The sequence below is a fragment of the Aquarana catesbeiana genome, linkage group LG02 (assembly GCF_042186555.1).
Source record: "Aquarana catesbeiana isolate 2022-GZ linkage group LG02, ASM4218655v1, whole genome shotgun sequence".
Taxonomy (NCBI): domain Eukaryota; kingdom Metazoa; phylum Chordata; class Amphibia; order Anura; family Ranidae; genus Aquarana; species Aquarana catesbeiana.
Genome location: NC_133325.1, coordinates 122,764,049 through 122,783,299, shown reverse-complemented (window position 1 = coordinate 122,783,299; position 19,251 = coordinate 122,764,049). Strand labels below are relative to the sequence as shown.

The following is a 19,251-nucleotide window of genomic DNA, read 5'->3' as shown; positions in this document are numbered from 1 at the left end:
CTGCTAATATTTGCACACAACTACCTATACAAGCAATTCGTCCGTATATAACGGTATTAATAATTTGCATAAATTATATGTTATCCTGGCGCGACCTGCAAATGTCCCAACTACATATCCTACAAGGTGAGGGTCAGAGGGCTAGCCAGCCATCTACCCCAAATTTTATGGAATGTTTTTATCCGTTTCCTTAGTTCAAAGGTAAGTCTATACAGTGGTATAACATCATTGATTAATTTTAGCCATAGGGAGTTCAAGGGTGTTGATACACCCTTCCATGACAGCAGGATGGTCTTTCTAACATAAAAGTAGAGGATTCGTAGTAATCTTTTTGCCTGTGTTGATAGTTGTAAATCTCCAAAGATCCCCAACAGACCATTTTTTGGGTGGATGATATTGGGGAGGCCTAGAGCAGAGGAAATGAAGGAGCCTACTTCCACCCAGAAGTCCTGAACCACTGGGCAGGTCCAGAAGCAGTGCATGAAATCAGCACTCCCTCCACAACCACGAAAGCACTCAGCGGAGGACTTCAGCCCCATTTTGTGTAGTCTGGCCGGAGTAAGATGAGAGTGGTGAAAAAATTTAATCTGTATAACTCTAGATGAGATGACCGTGGCTTTATATGTGTCTCTGAATTCAGTCCAGTCTTCCTCAGTAAATGAGATGTCCATGGATGTCCATTTTTCCTGTGCTTTACTAAATCGGGGGTTAACGTCTGTCATTAGGGCCGCATAATAGGTAGAGATAAGCTTATTAGGGTCTGGTTGTCTTAGTAGTCTCTCTAGTGGGGGAAAATTAATGGGATTCTTTAAGGAGCCAAACTGAGCTCGTATAGCATGCCTAAATTGATAATAGTGGAACAAATAAGAGCGTGGTAGGTCAAAGTCTAATCTCAGTTGTTGAAAAGTTTTAAACCCTTGGGCATCATACAAATGACATAAGTATTTTATTCCCTTGGAGTACCATCGCTGAGTGTCGGGCAATGAGTATAGTTCCTGCAAAGTAGGGTTGAACCACAGGGGATTATTTGGGGATGTGGACCAGGAATGTTTAGAGATTTTTGTAATGATATATCGAAAAAGTAAGAGAGAAGTTGCTAGCATAGAGGTGCCTGGTCGACTTGGAACCCTACCTCTATAAACAATGTTATGTAGAGTTTCCATGGAAGACGCAATGGCTCCCTCAGTGGTAGTACATGCATTTGCCGGGACCAGACATAGCCAATCATGCACATGCACTAACTGTGATGCTAAGTAATAAAGAAAAAAATTTGGAAACGCCAACCCCGCCATATGTGATGGCAGCCTTAACGTCTCCAATGCCACCCTGGGGGTCCCCCCACTCCACAGGAACGTTGTACAAATCATATCTATCCTTTTAAAAATAGATTTGGGGATTTTGCAAGGGGAGATAGCCAGCACGTATAGCAGTTTCGGTAGGTAGATCATTTTAAGTAGACTTGCTCTTCCCATAAGATCTAGGGGCAAGTCCATCCATTGTTTAATTTGTTCCTGTAGTCTACTCAGTATGGGGTCTAAGTTGTTAGTAATGTAGGTGGATAAAGGCGATTGTACCAAGACCCCAAGGTATCGAAAGGAGGTTACTACATGTAAGTTGGGAGTCCGGGTGGATCTGGGAGGTTACCGCAGAATCCAGGGGGAACAGGCTGGATTTGTCCCAGTTCACCCGGAATCCAGAGAAATCTCCAAACCTATTAATCTCGGTCAATAGCGATCGAAGTGATGTATTAGTATCTGCCAGATACACCAGGGTGTCGTCTGCATAGAGCGAAATACGCTCCTCAATGGTAGCAATAGGCAGGCCTTTGATGGAAGGGGATGTACGAATTCGAGCCGCCAGCGGTTCCATAGCCAAGGCGAACAGAAGCGGGGATAAAGGACATCCCTGCCTCGTGCCCCTTGTAATGGAGAATGATTTAGTGATTGAGGAATTAACTCGCACTCGGGCTTGGGGGGATGTGTAAAGTAGTCTAATCCATGCCACCATGCGAGGACCAAAACCATACACCTGCAGCACACGAAAGAGATATGGCCATTCCACACTATCAGATGCTTTACATGTGTCCAAAGACACAATGGCACGTGTACGGGAACACTCATGAGGGTATTGCAGGTTGTGGAATAGTCTGCGGATATTCATTCTTGTGGATCGTCCAGGTATAAAACCCCCTTGGTCACTATTGACCAGAGACGTAACTACAGTATTTAAGCGGTTTGCAAGCACTTTTGCTAGGATCTTAACATCCACATTTATGAGGGATATTGGGCGGTATGATTCACATTTAAGTGGATCTTTGCGGGGTTTCAGCAGGAGCACGATCAAGGTTTCTCGCATGGTGGGGGGGAAGGATACCAGCATCCAAGGCCTTATTATATGTACGTAGCAGAAATGGGCACAGTAAATCCCTAAATTGTGAATACCATTCAGTGGGATAACCATCCAGCCCGGGAGTCTTGTGGGCTGGCATTTGAGCAATGGCTACTGCAATCTCTTCAACCGAGATGGGAGCGTCTAACATCTCCCTCCCCTCAGTAGAAATGGAGGGGAGAGATATGTCAGCAAGGTATTCGTTTAGCTGGGATTCAGTGTACTCAGCCCTGGAAGTGTAAAGTTCTGTGTAGAAGTTTAAAAAAGTTTCCATAATATCCCCAGGGACCTCACTCATTTGGCCTGTCTTAGTATAGATACGAGGAATGGATACTGGAGGGCGATCAGGCCTTGTTAGATATGCTAAAAGGCGTCCAGCCTTGTTACCATGTTCAAATGATTTCTGTGCCGTGTGTAACAATTTCTTTTTTGTAAGGTCTAACAGACGTATTTCATATTCCCTACATTTCAATAGCCATGTTTCTCTTGTGTCCGGGGTCGGATCAGAGGTATATACAGATTCTGCTTGTACCATGGCAGTTTCAAGTTCTGCCGTATGTTGTTGGTTGTTTTTCCTCAAGACCCCAGTGATGGACATAAAGGTGCCCCTCAATGAAGCCTTGAAGGCCTCCCACTCTATAGAAGGGTCCACTGTCCCCACATTGTCCCTCCAGTATGCCTTGATACCTTGCCTACATGTTCCCTGTACCTCCTCATCCTCCAGCCAATAAGAATTTAACCTCCAAATGGAGAGGGTAGATCCCAGCAGGATGGTGAGGTCCACAGAAAGGGGCGCATGGTCTGAAACCCCTCTAGGCAAATATGAGGTTGCAGCGACAAAGGGGAGAGTGTCTGCTGGGGCGAAGGCCATATCAATTCAAGACATAGTGTGGAATGAGTCTGAATGACAAGAAAACTGACTATCATCTGGGTGTTTCCAGCGCCATAATTCAGTAAGGTCATAAACCTGCATCCAGTTCAAAAGGGAGGGAAAGGGTCTACCCCCACCCCCCAAGCGATCCACGGCTGGGTCCAGTACAGCATTAAAATCACCGATGTAAAGGAGAGGTCCGGGGGGTCTATCCAACAAGTACAGTGACAATTTCAATAATACCTCTGCCGAAAAGGGCGGAGGAATATAGAGGTTGACAATAGTAAATGTTATTGAGGAGATTTGTAGAGTAAGTATGACATATCTCCCATTTGGATCTGTCTTGACCTGTAAGGTTTCTGCTGGGAGGGATTTAGCCACTAAGATAGAAACCCCCCTAGAGTAATTTGTGTGCGTAGCGTGATAACCCTGAGCCAGCCATGGACGCTTAAGGGCCCTCACCTTAGTGTCAGTTAGGTGGGTCTCCTGTAGACACACCACATGAGGACGACATTTCTTTAGGACTGAAAAAACGAGAGATCGTTTTTTGGGGGGCATTCAAACCTCTAGTGTTCCATGACACTATTTTTAAGGACCCTGACATTGTAAGACAAACAATATATCATGATCATAAGGACAAATAAGCACATACTTATCTAGTACCTCACAGGCCGCGCCAGGCCACATGCATTCAATGATATGTATAGCACATTTCAAATATCTATGTTTACTCGAGTCTGTACTGTCAGTATACAGGCCCGAGTAAGCCAATAAACCGTTCCGAGCAGCATCTATATAAATTGCAAAAAGGAGAAAAAAGGAAAAAAAGCAACAAAAAAAAAAAAGAGCACAAAAAAGTGCAAACCGTGTTTGAAAAACCCATAACCCCCACCCCGCTCGGCCATCCCCAACTTAGCGAGCCTTGGATCCCAAAACCCAAATAGACCCCTCCTACCCCGTAAAAAAAAAAAAAAAAAAAAAGGGGGGGGGGGAAGTGTTATTGAGGGTCCAACTATTCCGTGGTCACACCACTGTCTGGTGGGGAGGTAACGTGGAGATCGGTGTGGCTCTCAACTGACAGTAGAAAAAAATAAAGTTATGTCCTGATCCAGGATGTCTTTTCGGTATGTTTTGTAGGAAGACCCAAAAAAAATAAGAAAAATAAGAATCAGTCCTTCTTACTAGCGAGGGGAAGAAAAAGAAAAAGAAATGACAGGCCAAGCAGGAATGTTAAAGGTTGCTGCAGGATTATAGATCTTTCTTCCTTCTCTTCTCTCTCTTCCCCTTCATTACAAGACCTCAGGTATAGGTGAGTAGCCCCATATGATGAGGTTAACATTTTGTGGATGGGGGACTGCATGGTTTCATCCATAAGGAGTTCAGCAGAGGGGAACATTAAACAGGGGAAGCTGTCAGTGACCTCTGCGCCTGTCTGCGGGCCCGTATCGGTCGTTTAGCCAAGCCATGGCTTCTTTAGGGTTGGAGTAAAAGTGAGCTTTACCATCGAATATGATGCGGAGCTTGGCAGGAAACAGCAGGGCATATTTCAATCCCTCCTCACGTAGACGACTCTTCACTGCTGAGAATGATATGCGCTGGCGCTGCACCTCAGCGGAGAAGTCAGGATAAATAGAGATATTGTTGCCGTTGTATTTAAGCGGACCTTTCTCTCTTGCTATTCGTAAAATGGCCACTTTATCCTGGAAATTTAGGATGCGAGCGATGATTGAACGTGGAGGTGCTCCCTCTGGGGGTGGACGTGGGGGTGTACGGTGTGCCCTCTCAATCACATATGAAAACGATGGCGCATCAGTGCCAAAGATATCTCTCAGCCAGGAGTATAAAAATTTTTCAGGGTGTAAGCCCTCCGTGCGTTCAGGGAATCCAACAAAACGTAAATTGTTCCTTCTAGAACGATTCTCCAAATCGTCAATTTTGGTGTGGAGAGCTGCTAGTTCCCCAGCATTATCTCACTTTAACAGTTAGGGGGTGCATAGTGTCTTCCACGGAACTAATACGTTCCTCCATATCCCCAGCCATGTCACGGAGGTTTCGGACATCCTGTTTAAGGAGTGAGAAATCCATTCTTATGGAGGCTATTTGAGTAGTGAGGGAGGCCTTACAATCTTGTATAGCCAGCATAATGGTGGCTAGGGTTGGTTCAGCAGGGGGATTCAGCTCACCATCATCATCAGTGGATTGCTGGGGGTCCTGAGCTGTCTGGGGGTCTTGTGATAACTGGGAGACAGTCTGTGTACGGAAGATAGCAGGAGTAGAAGCACTCACCCCACTAGCAGAGCTCCGGTCATCAGATAGATTCGCCTGCAGCGCGGCTGCCTGAGAGGCCTGTGTCCCGGCGCCATCTTGCCTCCGGAATCCCGCCAGACGGTCCGACGTGGATGGGGGCCAAGCCGGCCCGTATTTCACCATGGTAGCCAGCCTGCTTCGTGCCCACCACCGTGGGGAACAAATTGAGACCTTCGGTGAGGAGATAGGACTCAGGATGCCTGTAGGATGGTTGTTGAGAGCCGGAGCGCTGTAACTATGCGGCCGCTCGCTCCACCATCAAGCCACGCCAACTTGAGAAGGATTAGAACACTTGCCAGGTTTTTATTGTAGTCTGTGCCCCCCATTAGGGATATTGACCCTCTCTATTAGTTATGTTTAATGTTATCATCAGAAGTGAAAGTAAAAGAAAATCTCACATTTTAGTTTGTCCCCAAAACAATAATAGAGGAGAAATGAGGGTTTCAATGAGGACACTAGTTCTGGTGACCCAGCTGACAACCAGGGATTCCCAATTACTTTGTGTCTTGGCTATGGAGCAGGAAGTAAAGGGAAATCTTCTCAATGGGCAAAAATAAAATCTGACAGCAGTGACGTTTCACACTCTGTGGCATTGAAGTCGTATCAAAGTCAGATCAAAGTAGTGTAGGAACCTTTTCTAAAGTCGGACAGTTAAGACAGCTCCCATAAGGAAACATTGAATTTCACATGTCATCCGACTTGGGGTTTCTCAAGTCGGATCCTATGTTGCATCAATGTGAACCGAGCCTCACTCTATTCAAAATGAAAAAAAAAAAGTTTTGCCTTACTTTAAACATGGGTTGCACTGATACCGTTTTTTCATCGGCGACTACGAGTAACAATACTTTCGGTCAATTACTTGCTGATACCGAGTAACCGATACCTTTGCAGTGTAATTTGGGTCTATACAAAATGAATGGGCTCAAATGGCACTGCAAAGAATCGCATGTGATTTAAACAGGAATGTGGTGCGATTCCTGTCCAAATCACATGTGATTTTCCCCACCACTCCTGTGTGAACCCAGTATAGAAAGGGAAACACCATCTAGTGCAGCAATGGGCAGTTTATTAAAATTGTTATAACAACTCACATTAAAAAGTACATATCTTTAAGATCCAAATCTGCATAGTGTCCCCGTTCTGCTAATGACAGAAAACCACAGCCGCTGAAGGAGTTCACAGGGCTGGAGGAGAGATTCGGGGACCCTTGTGGGCATAGGGTGGAAGTGATGTCAGCTTGGGGGCGGACTGCCTATACATCTCCTCCAGCCCTGTGAGCACCTCTAGCGGGCCGTGGTTTTCTATCAACGGCGGGACGGGGACACTATGCAGATTTGGATTTGACTAGATATGTACGTTAATGTGAATTGTTATAACATTACACATACTGGGTTCACACAAACAGGAGAGGTGGGGGAAATCGCATGCGATTTGGACAGGAAACGCACTGCATTCCTTTTTAAGTCAAAGCAGAGAAAAAGGCGCTTCTAATTGCAGTAATAAAACACTTTAACCACTTCAGCCCGGGAAGGATTTACCCCCTTAATGACCAGGCCATTTTTTGCGATATGGCACTGCGTCGCTTTAACTGACAATTGCATAGTCTTGCGACATTGTACCCAAACAAAATTTATGGCATTTTTTTTCCCACAAACAGAGATTTCTTTTTGTGGTATTTGAGCACCTCTGCGGTCTTTATTTTTTGCACTATAAACAAAAAAAATAGCGGCAATTTTGAAAAAAAATACCAATATTTTTAATTTTTTGCGATAATAAATATCCCCAAAAAAATATATAAAAAAACAGATTTCTTCCTAAGTTTAGGCCAATATGTAAACTTCTACATATTTTTGGTAAAAAAAAAATCACAATAAGCGTATATTGATTGGTTTGTGCAAAAGTTATAACGTCTACAAAATAGGGATAGATTTATGGCATGTTTATTTATTTTTTTTACTAGTAATGGCGGTGATCAGCGATTTTTTTAGTGGGACTGCGACATTACGGCGGACAGATTGGACACTTTTGGGACCAGTGACATTTATACAGTAATCAGTGCTATAAAAATGCACTGATTACTGTATAAATTACACTGGCAGGGAAGGGGTAACACTAATGGTGATCAAGGGGTTAAATGTGTTCCCTGGGAGGCGTTTCTAACTGTAAGGGGAGTGTACTGACTGGAGGAGAGAGATCGCTGTTCCTGATCTCTAGGAACAGACAATCTCTCTCTACTCCCCTGTCAGAACGGGGATCTGTTTGTTTACATTCACAGATCTCCTTTTTGGTATCTGTGGAGTGATCGTGGGTGGCACGAGCATCGGCGCAAGCCTCCGGCGCCATGCGTGCGCCCACTGCATCTATTGCACGAACCGACGTATAGCTACAGCGAATTCACAAAATAGAGCCAACCTGCCGCAGCATAATGACGGAGACTGGTCGGCAAGTGGTTAATGACAAGGAAAGGTTAAAAACATTTACAAGATAAAAGTGAAAAACAGGCATATCAATGAATCTGTATTGTCCAGCGGGACGCTTCCTGGAAGTAAAGACAGCTGCAGGTGAAAGTTCCAGCCGACCAGCGGTGGGAAACACTGTGTCTCTGATCCAAGATGATGAATCGGGAATACAGGAAACTTGAAGTGACATCAGAGTGGGTGGGACATGCTTCGGAGAATGCCCAGTTGCTCTTTCTTCATTGGTTTGAAGAAGGAGCGACTGAGCATGCTTTGAAATATGTCCCGCTCACTCTGAAGTCACTTCTGGTTGCCTAAATTCCATGCTGGTCCTGACAAGCACGGCTCTCCATCTTGGATCAGAGACACAGTGTTTACCACCGCTGGTCGGCTGGAACTTCCACCTGCAGCTGTCTTTACTCCCAGGAGGCATCCCGCTGGACGTTATGGATTCATTGATATGCCTGTTTTTCACTTCCATCTTGTCAGTGTTTTTAACCCTTCTTTGTCATTAAAGTGTTTAATTACTGCACTTAGAAGCGCTTTCTTCTCTGCTTTGTTTTTCCTATACAGTGTGCTTCCCTCTTCTGAAGTGCTGCTGTGGTCCATTAATCACATTTCAAGAGCCAGTCATGTACTGTTTGTTAAAGTCTCCTTGTTATCCAGAGCGCCCTATTCTCCACACTCCACACTTTCCAAGTGGCCAGTAAAGCCATCATAACAACAGGCCAATAAAAAGGTGCAGGAAAGGTGTAACAGCTCTCTCTGTCAGAAATGTTTGGAAGCTGTGAGTAGCCAGTATAAAAAATGTTAGTAACCGATAGGTGTACTTTATAACCTAAATACAAAAAAAGCCATACTGTATGTCAGGCTATACAGTATATGGTTAGAGGTCTTCTTACCAGTTGCAGTTGTTTCAATTCATCCTCCAAAGCTTTGTTTTCAGCACTTATTTTTACAAGTAAATTGGCAACAGACTGTCTGGGATGCAATGTCAAGTCAAACTGGTGATACATGTTCCTCCAGAATCTGTTCACAAATGACAGCATTAAAGACCTTGATAATAACCAGCCTGAGACAGGACACATAAGACACATGAAAAGATGTGCTTACTTGAAGCTGGAATGGATGGTGTTTGGCTCCAGGACTGGCTGGCTCTTGAGGGAGCTCTGATCAAACAGAGGATTCTGATATTTGCTGCGTTCACCAAGAAGATGTGCCCACAACGAGTGAGTCTTCTCCTTTAATCTATACAAACAGAATAAAGATGCTGAATTTCCCAAATGGTGTTTGAAATTAAATCTGCAATCCTCTTTTTTACTGTCACACTAATAAATACTATGTTGATGATGCCAACAGTGAAAATATATTAAAAATCCACACGAAAAAAGCCTTGGCAGAAAACTATATGCACACCAAACTGAAATGATCAGACCCACTTTTACTCCAGTTTTCATGAATCAGATGCACAATATTAAAGATATGTGGTATAATCATTATGCAAACAAGAACTTAAAGGAATCGACTTTAAAGAAGTTAAAAGCTACATACTCACCTCCATGCTGCAGCATCAGTCTGATTCTGCAGCTGTCCCCTGCTAGCTCTAAGCCAGAGAACTGAGCATGCGTTTGCAAATGTGTGCTAACTAAACTCCTGTTTTTAACACTTTAGACAGGTTAATTCGGTTGGTAAGCAGACTGGTTGGTGAGTTGAGCTGGGAATTTTCTCTGGTTTTGTCTTGCAGCTGGTTTTGTCTCTTGGCTGAGCTTTGAGAGCCAAAGCCGGGTGTCAATCAGGCAGCTGGGTGGATCCCAACAATACTGGTCGAGATCCTTCCAGAGCCTCATCAACACTAGTGGGTTTTCCAATCCCCTAAAGATTAATAGTGAAAACTTCACCTCTCTGCACATACATGAAGCATTTAAGTATTTGTGGCTTCTGTGGGCTTTGCTCTAAATCCACAGCTCTTGAATACACACAGAGTTGCCAAAGCCAAATAATCCATTAAGCAACTTGGGCAGAAACCTAAGGCTCAGGAGATGTCCAGGGGGCCCAGCTACAACCTTCATTCTCTTGCAGTAAACCACAGGTATAATGCAATTTGGTCAAAGTTGTGCATCTTCCTGTAATTTCGCAAGGAGGGATCCACTTGAAGGCAGTTTGCGTCTGATGGGGAGGAGTTACACCTGTACAGACAATGGTAATTGGGCAAATTTCAGTTCTTATTGCACTTTTCAATGCTAATCAAAGGTACAGGGGCAGGATAAAGCTGCTACCTTGGTCCTATCTATGCTATCTATGGTCCTATTCTCCTTTGTCTTTGGGAGGTGCTCTGTTAACAATCTTGATTTAAAATCTTATAAAGCTACATAGATGTATGTTTAAAAAACCTAGACAAGTCTCCCCCCCCCCCAAAAAAAAAAAGTCTACCAATCTCAGACTGTAGAAAGCATTGCATATGCTTGTTAAATATCAATATTTATATTACTATGATATAAACTATAACAAGAGGCATAATGTGCTTTTCTTTTTTAACGCCACTGTTTATTTAATGTGATTCATATACGGACTTGTCTATGCTGAAAACATTTTGGCATTGGAAAATGCAAATTATACAAAGAAAATTGCTGCTTGCTTCCTCCTGGATCAAGAATGTACATAACACTGAGAAAGCTCCACAGGTGGTGCACAAAATATTTTGATAGAAGAGACACCAAAAACTCTACCTGTTAACATTTTTTTTACTGCTTAGCCCCAAAATAACATCTTATGCATTGGTAGCCCAGCACAAACCTCTGACAAAGCCCTAAAGTTGGCCTAGTAAAAAAAGAAAATTGTCACTGCCTCCTGACTCCTCACCTGTGAGCACACAGTTCCCAGTGGCCTTCAGAATTTATGTTTAGCTGACTGGTTGCTAACAAACATCTGATGTCCTGGTCTATTTCTTGTCCCAAGCAGACTGCCACTGAATCCAATTGCAGGCCAAGCCATCCAGCACCAGACCCTATCCGGCCCTCAAAAGGGACGCACAGCCAACAGGGATTCCATATTATAGTATATTCGGGCACACCAAAAATTAACTTTAAAAATTAAGGTTTATCGAGATTCAAAAGCATGCAGTTCCCAAAGATAAAGTGCAAAAAGAAAGCATATCCACCAACATTTCAGGGCCATGCTGTATCATGGACATGTTGGTGGATATGCTTTCTTTTTGCTATTTCTTTGTGCTCCTGAACTCAGGCCAATAATAAAAGTCTTTGAATGTACCCACAGAAATGGGTAGGAAAGTTAAAAATGAAAGGAATGTGTTAAAGTGCAACTTCACTTGCGCCTATATATTTTTTTAACTCCTCACTTACCTGTCATTTGTCATGCTGGGTTGTCTAAGATTCAGATACTCCCCTGCCCAGCAAATCCAGCATAGTCTTGCTGCGATCTGTTGCCCAGGTGCCCAAGTCTGGGTCCAGGGTCCACCTTGGCCCTCTTCCCTTATCAGAAGTCAGCTGCCTCTTCTGGGTTCAGACAGCCAACCCCCAATAACATGCCTCAGCTTCAACCACCAGCTACTGTATGTCCCTGCTCCTGTAGCCTCCTGAGATATGCGACAGGGCAATCTCAGGAGGCTCTTGTCTAGGTGAGAATGTTGATGGGGCTAGACATAAAAATAAAAAAGTAAACCATAAAAAAGTGGCAATTTACATTGCAGATGAGGAGTCCAGAACGCTAAAGTGGATCTGATGAGTAAAGGTCCACTTTAAAGTGGTTTAGTGATTGATAAAACACTGTGTTGTAAACAATTGCAATTTTTTAAAATAAAATCCTATTTTCATGTTTTTTTTATCCTTTGTTGAGTTCCATGCAGCCTCCTGATCTTTGCAGCCACTTTTGGCCCACGTGCACTCCAGTAATGGTTGCATGACCTTTTTTCGGCTGGGATTCCTGATGGTGATAACAATGGACTATACCAGCAAATGTGTTCAAATGGACCCTTGTACTCTCCATCAGCACATGTGACAATGCAATAGCACAGTTGGGAGACGGCGTGTTGTCACCCCATGATAGGAAGTGGTTACACAAGGACATTCATGGCAGCATTGCCAGGAATTATTATTTAGTAAAAGATGTAGATGTAAAACATGTAAAATAATTTTTGAAATTACTGTACATTAAATTGTTAACATTTATATCAGTTTTAGTACTTGGATTTACACCTAATTAATAAACAGAAACCTGGTAGTAATGCTGTATTAAAGACACTGACAGGAACATAGAGGAGAAATAGGCCACATATAAACATTCTTCTAAGGGGCAGGCGGTACTTTAATTTCATCCTAATCACCATCTAATTAATCAGGAAACCAGCCCTGTTTCCATCAGCTAGGGTGACCTTAATCTGAGACTTTTCTTTAATCCAGAAATATATCGTTTTAGTACATTAACTTAATTACAGCCAATTACCACAACACAGATTGATGAAGCATTAATCTGTCTAAACAAAGCGATCCTGCCACTTCAGAAATTCACAAACACGACATCTTATAAAACTAGAACTAATAGCCGGCTTTAATGAGAGTTACGGCTAGTTACTAATTGAGCTATAATTGTGGCAATTACGAAATTACCATAGATGAATGAACATATACTGCCACTATTATAGGGCAAGTTCACTAAACTAAGCTGTGTTCATTATTATATCATGTGATATTTTCTCACATAAATTCTGCACGGTGTATATATAGGTTTACTTTAAGACTTTACCCAAGCACAAATTTGATGATCTTAGTTTGAAACGAAGAGGCCTTGTTGACATCTAGGTATATGGTGCTTTCATTATTATAATAAAAATTTTAGGGTAAGAGCGACATAAGAGTTTTCGTTATATATGACCGTTCTGTCTGTTATCTTGATAAAGGGCGCCACGACATTGGTCTAATGCAGGGTTTTTCACCCTGGGGTGCCGCCGCAAAATTACAGAAAGCCCTGATACAGTCCAATGATTAAAGGTTTCCTGTGTTAACGTCTGTGTATACGGAGCAGGGAGAGCACATCCCATTCCTCCTCTGGCCTCTCTCCCCCTTCCTGCTGCTATCTATACTACTGCTGGCAAAACTGAAAGCTGTACAAGCCAGTCGCTTGCGTCCTACCAACCAATAATGACATCATCAATTGCTAAGGAAAGGTCGGGCAGTGAACACCGTTTTGCTAGCAGTAGTATAGATAGCAGCAGCGAGAGGGAGGGAGCCCAGAGGAGGAACGGGATGTGCTCTCCCTGCTCCATATACACAGAAGTTAACACACAAAACCTTTAATCATCAGACTGTATTAGGGCTTTCTGTAAGGTCATAGCGAGAGTGCTTGGCAGGGTGAGCACATGGAACCAGCTCTAATCAATCTTTTTTCAAACTTTTATATAAAGAAGAATACCATTGAGCCATAAAGATATGGATCAGAAAGGAGAAAGGAAAACATTATAGAGTAGGAAGAGTGGAAATGGGGGGGACGGAAGGAGAGTAAGAAGAGGTTAAAAAAGGAGGTGCGTGGGGGGGGGGGTAGTGATGTAAAATGTGATATCAGGAATCATACAGGCAGTATATGGATTGCATGACTGGTGTCTCCGAAGTATCACATGTCCAGAGTCATACCAGGGCGAATTTAGTCTTTTGATCGCATTCAAAAAGGGAACGGCCTTCATCAGAGAAGACGAACAAGTTCCAGAGCGACCAAGTTTTAGAGTAGCGTTCTTGATGATGACGTGCTGAGAGGATAAGGTCTTCAAATTTATTTATTTCCTCTACTTTCTTTAGCCACATCCCAATGGTCAGAGCTTGTGGTGATTTCCATTTAAGAGGAATGCATGCCTTGGCAGCGTCAAGGAGGTGGCGGATGATTGATTTTTTGTATACCTTCCCAAGGGCAGTGGAGGCATGGAGAAAATCCGGGATTGGACGTTCCGTAAATTTTTGGGCAATACATCTGATCTCTCTCCAGAATTGTGTTAGCCTGGGACAGGCCCTGAATATGTAAAAGTGTTCCCCGTTCCTCCTGGCATCTCCATCACTGATCAGAGGTTGCGGGAAAAATTTTAAGTAACCTCACCGGTTCCTATACCATCTGGTTAAAATTTTAAAATTAGTTTCTTGCACTCTCGTGCAAACGGACGATTTGTATGTAATCTGAAGGATATGGTGCCTTTGTTGGGGACTAAGTCACTGAGGTGCTTTACAGGCGCTACAGTGCTAAAAATAGCACCTGTAAAGTGCCTCTCCTGTCTCTCCAGTGTGAAAGCCCGGGTGCTTTCACACTGGAGTGGGGCGCTTGCAGGACGTTAAAAAAACTCCTGCAAGCAGCATCTTTGGAGCGGTGAAGGAGCGGTGTATACACCGCTCCTTCACCGCTCCTGCCCATTGAACTAAATGGGCAGCGCCACCAAAGCGCCGCTACAGCGGCGCTTTGCAGTTCCTTTTAACCCTTTTTCGGACGCTAGCGGGGGTTAAAACTGCCCTGCTAGTGGCTGAAAACCCCGCAAAAATGATGGTAAAGCGGCACCCGACGGTGCCGACGCCCCAGTGTGAAAGGGGCCTACAAGTGCGATTAAAATACCGTTCCCACGCATTAAGACAGCCTAGGGAATGGGTCTCTGGGGGTGTGATCAATAGGTTGTAGGTGGTCGAGAGTGTATGCGGCATCGCCCCCGTCTCCCGAGTAATATTCTTCTAGAATAGTAAGAGGTTGGCAAAAGTTGTTCGGGGGTGGGAGGAATCTGAAAAAATGGATACATTGGAGAGCTCCCCAAGCTTTTGCAATTCTTAATGGCACCTCCACTCATCCATCAATTGCATGCATGTTTTCGTCACTTAAAACATGGTTACGCAACACAATGTATTTTGGTGGGGCTCAATTTAAAAATCATGTCAGCACATTTTTTCCATGTTTCACTAGCATAGAGCAAACTAATTAAAAACACATTACCAAAATTTAGTCCTGAAAGAAAGGATTTAAAAGATCTAGCACCCAATTTATTAGACACAAGTAGAGAGAGAATGGGGACTTTAAAGGTGCAAATCGACACAATATTCATCAAATCATTATTTATTTTATATCAATAAAAATCATTGTTTGTATAAAATGCAAAGTCAAAAGACTGATAAGTTTAACAGACACGTTTTACATGTTACAATTGATGCATCCATCTCGACATGTTTCGCTGATTATTTTACAGCTTCTTTAGGAGTATATGCATCAATCTAGACTGTTAGATTTCAATCAAATATTGTCGAAAGTTGCAATGGCAGTTGACACCCATAGGACAATGGTCTAGGCAACTGAATAGACAGCCATAGGGAGAATAAAGGTCCAGGAGGGAATCAAAGTTCCTGCGTAAAACTCGGGAGCAATTTTAGACTCTATTTTTGTCTGGATTATCCCACACCCACAAGGCATGAGGATTCACAGACTGTGTCAATAAGGTATTTTCAGTATGTTTACTCCCTCGTGGCTCCAGCTGGATCCTCATATTTTGTGGTTGTTGGACAATCCAGACAAAAATAGAGTCTAAAATTGCTCCCGAGTTTTACGTAGGAACTTTGATTCCCTCCCGGACCTTTATTCTGCCTATGGCTGTCTATACAGTTGCCTAGACCATTATCCTATGGGTGTCAACTGCCACTGCAACTTTAGACAATATTTGATTGAAATCTAACAGTCTAGATCAGTGGCTCTCAACTCCTGTCCTCAGGACCCACTAACAGATTTTAATTTTAAGTATTACCTTGGGGAGATGCAGATTAGAATACTGCATTTACTGAGCAGCAAATTATATCACCTGTTATATATTTCAGTTATCTTCCAAACCTGGCCTGTTAGTGGGTCCTGAGGACAGGAGTTGAGAACCTCTGGTCTAAATTGATGCATATAATCCTGAAGAAGCTGTAAAATATTTGTCCAAACATGTTGAGATGGATGCATCAACTGTAACATGGAACATGTAAAATGTGTCTGTTAAACCTATCAGTCTTGCGACTTTGAATTTTATACAGTTATTTTTATTGATCTAAAATAAATAATGATTTTATGAATATTGTGTCGATTTGCACCTATAAAGTTCCCATTCTCTCGCTACTTGTGTCTAATTAAAAACACAACACATGGGAACACACAAATAAACACTCATGCTTGGACGCACCTCCTTGTGTGAGCGAGCCTTCAGACTGGTGCACATCAGCATTGTGAGCAATTTTAAAGGGTTCCTTGACTGAAAAAAGGTGGAAAAACACTGGTCTATTGGAAGTCCAGTAAAGATTTGAACTGGACCCTACTGTGCTGGCTTTTTTCTGTAACGATTCTTCATGGTACCACTCTTGCAGTGTAAATTAAGCCCTTAACTAAAAAAAGTAGCTGACTGGACTTCCTCTCTTTCAAACGGCTGCAATGCTTCCTGTGTAACATTTTCAGTTTAATGTTTGTTTTTACTTGTCGTCTAGACTTGCTATTGAAGTACAATTGTCAATCCACAGAAAATGCCCAACCCATCCTAGTGTTAATTCCTTTAACAGCAGTCCCACAAGATCATAAACTGTCCCTAACCCACAGCAACCAAATGGATGTCTTCTTTCTCTTCACCTGACTACACAAAGATGAAATTGGATTGGCTGTCAGGGGAACTGTACTTGCGCATAGTCAATATATTTTGTACTTCTTCAAGTTACAAGCAGTTGTATTACAGTGCCTTGAAAAAGTATTCATACAACCAAAAACGTATTTTATTGGGATTTTATGTGATAGACCAACACAAAGTGGCACATAATTGTGAAGTGGAAGAAAATAAATATGTGAAAAGTGTGACGTGCATTTGTATTCAGCCCCCCTGAGTCAATACTTTGTAGAACCACCTTTCACTGCAATTACAGCTGCAAGTCTTTTTTGGGATGTCTCTACCAGCTTTGCACATCTATAGAATGACATTTTTGCCCATTCTTCTTTACAAAATAGCTCAAGCTTTGCCAGATTGAATGGAGAGCATCCGTGAACAGCAATTTTCAAGTCTTGCCACAGATTCTCAATTGGATTTAGGTGTGGACTCTGACTGGGCCATCCTAACGCATGAATATGCTTTGATCTAAACCATTCCATTGTAGCTCTGGCTGGATGTTTAGGGCTGTTGTCCTGCTAGAATGTGAACCTCCGCTCCAGTCTCAAGTCTTTTGCAGACTTTAACAGGTTTTCTTCTAAGATTGTCCTGTATTTGGCTCCATCCATCTTACCATCAACTTCGGCCAGCTTCCCTGCCCCTGCTGAAGAAAAGCATCCCCACAACATGATGCTGTCGCCACCATGTTTCACGGTGGGGATGGTGTGTTCAGGGTGATGCGCAGTGTTAGTTTTCCGCTACACATAGCTTTTTGCTTTTAAGCCAAAAAGTTCTCTCTTTTTTTGTCTCATTTGACCAGAGCACCTTCCTCCACATGTTTGCTGTGTCCCCCACAGGGCTTCTCGCAAACTGCAAAGGGGACTTCTTATGGCTTTCTTTCAACAATGGCTTTCTTCTTTTCACCCTTCCATAAAGGCCAGTTTTGTGGAGTGCACGACTAATAGTTGTCCTGTGGACAGATTCTCCCACCTGAGCTGTGGATCTCTGCAGCTCCTCCAGAGTTACCATGGGCCTCTTGGCCGCTTCTCTGATTAATGTTCTCCTTGCTCAGCCTGTCAGTTTAGGTGGACGGCCATGTCTTGGTAGGTTTGCAGTTGTGCCATTCTGTCCATTTTCGGATGATGGATTGAACAGTGCTCCGTGAGATGTTCAAAGCTTGGAATCATTTTTTTTGTATAACCTAACCCTGCTTTTACCTTCTCCACAACTTTATCCCTGATCTGTCTGGTGTGTTCCTTGGCCTTCATGATGCAGTTTGTTTACTAAGGTTTTCTAAAAAACCTCTAAGGGCTTCACAGAACAGCTGTATTTATACCGAGGTTAAATTACACACAGGTGGACTCTATTTACTAATTGGGTGACTTCTGAAGGCAACTGGTTCCACTAGATTTTAGTTAGGGGTATCAAAGTAAAGGGGGCTGAATACAAATGCACGCCACTCTTTTCAGATATTTATATGTAAAAAATTTTGAAAAACATTTATCATTTTCCTTCCACTTCACAATTATGTGCCACTTTCTGTTGATCTATTACATAAAATCCCAAAAATATTCATTTACGTTTTTGGTTGTAACATGATAAAATGTGGAAAATGTCAAGGGGTATGAATACTTTTTCAAGGCACTGTACATGTAAACAGATGGCATAACCACTTTTTTACCCAGAATGCATCCCTTACCTCAATTCTTCCCGCTCCTTTTCACAATTTCCTATGAAGTTTCCAAACTGACAGGAATGTACATGCTCGTGTATGTGGAGAAGGAATGCTTCATTAAATTCAAAAGCCTGAGGAAACTGCTCAGTGAGATGCCAGACGCACTCTAAAAACTGAGTGAACACCGGAGAAACTTCCTTAGAATCACCATATAATTGCCCACATCTGAAAGAAAGAAGAGAGAAAAGGCTTTTGTACTTTTACAGAGCTAAAAACGTATCCTTTTCAGATAAAATCTGTTCACAGAGAGCATCACATGTGTGTGGAGGAGCGCAGCACCTGACTAACAGAAGGGGGTCATAGAGGTGAAACCATGTCACACAGCATCCAATAAAATGACCTTGATCAAAATTATAGTGATATAATAGTATCAGAAATGTATTTACAGCACCTGTGGGCTTTGAAAGCTCTTTTTAAATTGATTTTCAGATGTTAAGAAATTAGAATGGTTACTGAGGAAAAAGGAGTACCAGTATCTGTGTTCCTTTGTAAAGTAAACAGAAAGAAACACAGAAACATAGAAGACTGACCACAGAAAAAAGACAAAGTGGTCCATCAAGTGTGCCCCATTTGTAAAAAATGTGTGTGTGTATATATATATATATATATATATATATTTTTTTTTTACTTTTATGTCCTGTTAGAGATCTATGTACATATACAGCGGGTAAAATAAGTATTGAACACGTAACAATTTTTCTAGGTACAGCTTTGGTACGCAAACTCTGCTTCAGTTCAAAAACACAAGCCACGGCCATCTTCCCTGCCATGTGGTCACGACTTCCTGTAGGTGAGATCGCGGTCACAGAGAGACACTGAAAGTTTCCTTTGATGACGCCCTGGAGGAGGGGCGAAACGCGTCAATGCA

General features: G+C 42.7%; 1 protein-coding gene across 1 annotated transcript in view; it reads right to left on the bottom strand.

The window, feature by feature from the left end:
• Positions 1–19,251, bottom strand: part of MTMR6 (myotubularin related protein 6) — a 104,376-nt gene that overhangs the window by 10,468 nt on the left and 74,657 nt on the right. Inside the window, exons 11-13 of the mRNA XM_073613424.1 lie at positions 18,348–18,548; positions 9,136–9,270; positions 8,925–9,051 (exon numbers count right to left, since the gene is read on the bottom strand). Of these exons, the coding sequence (XP_073469525.1) occupies positions 8,925–9,051; positions 9,136–9,270; positions 18,348–18,548 (463 nt within the window). The remainder of the gene's footprint in view (positions 1–8,924; positions 9,052–9,135; positions 9,271–18,347; positions 18,549–19,251) is intronic.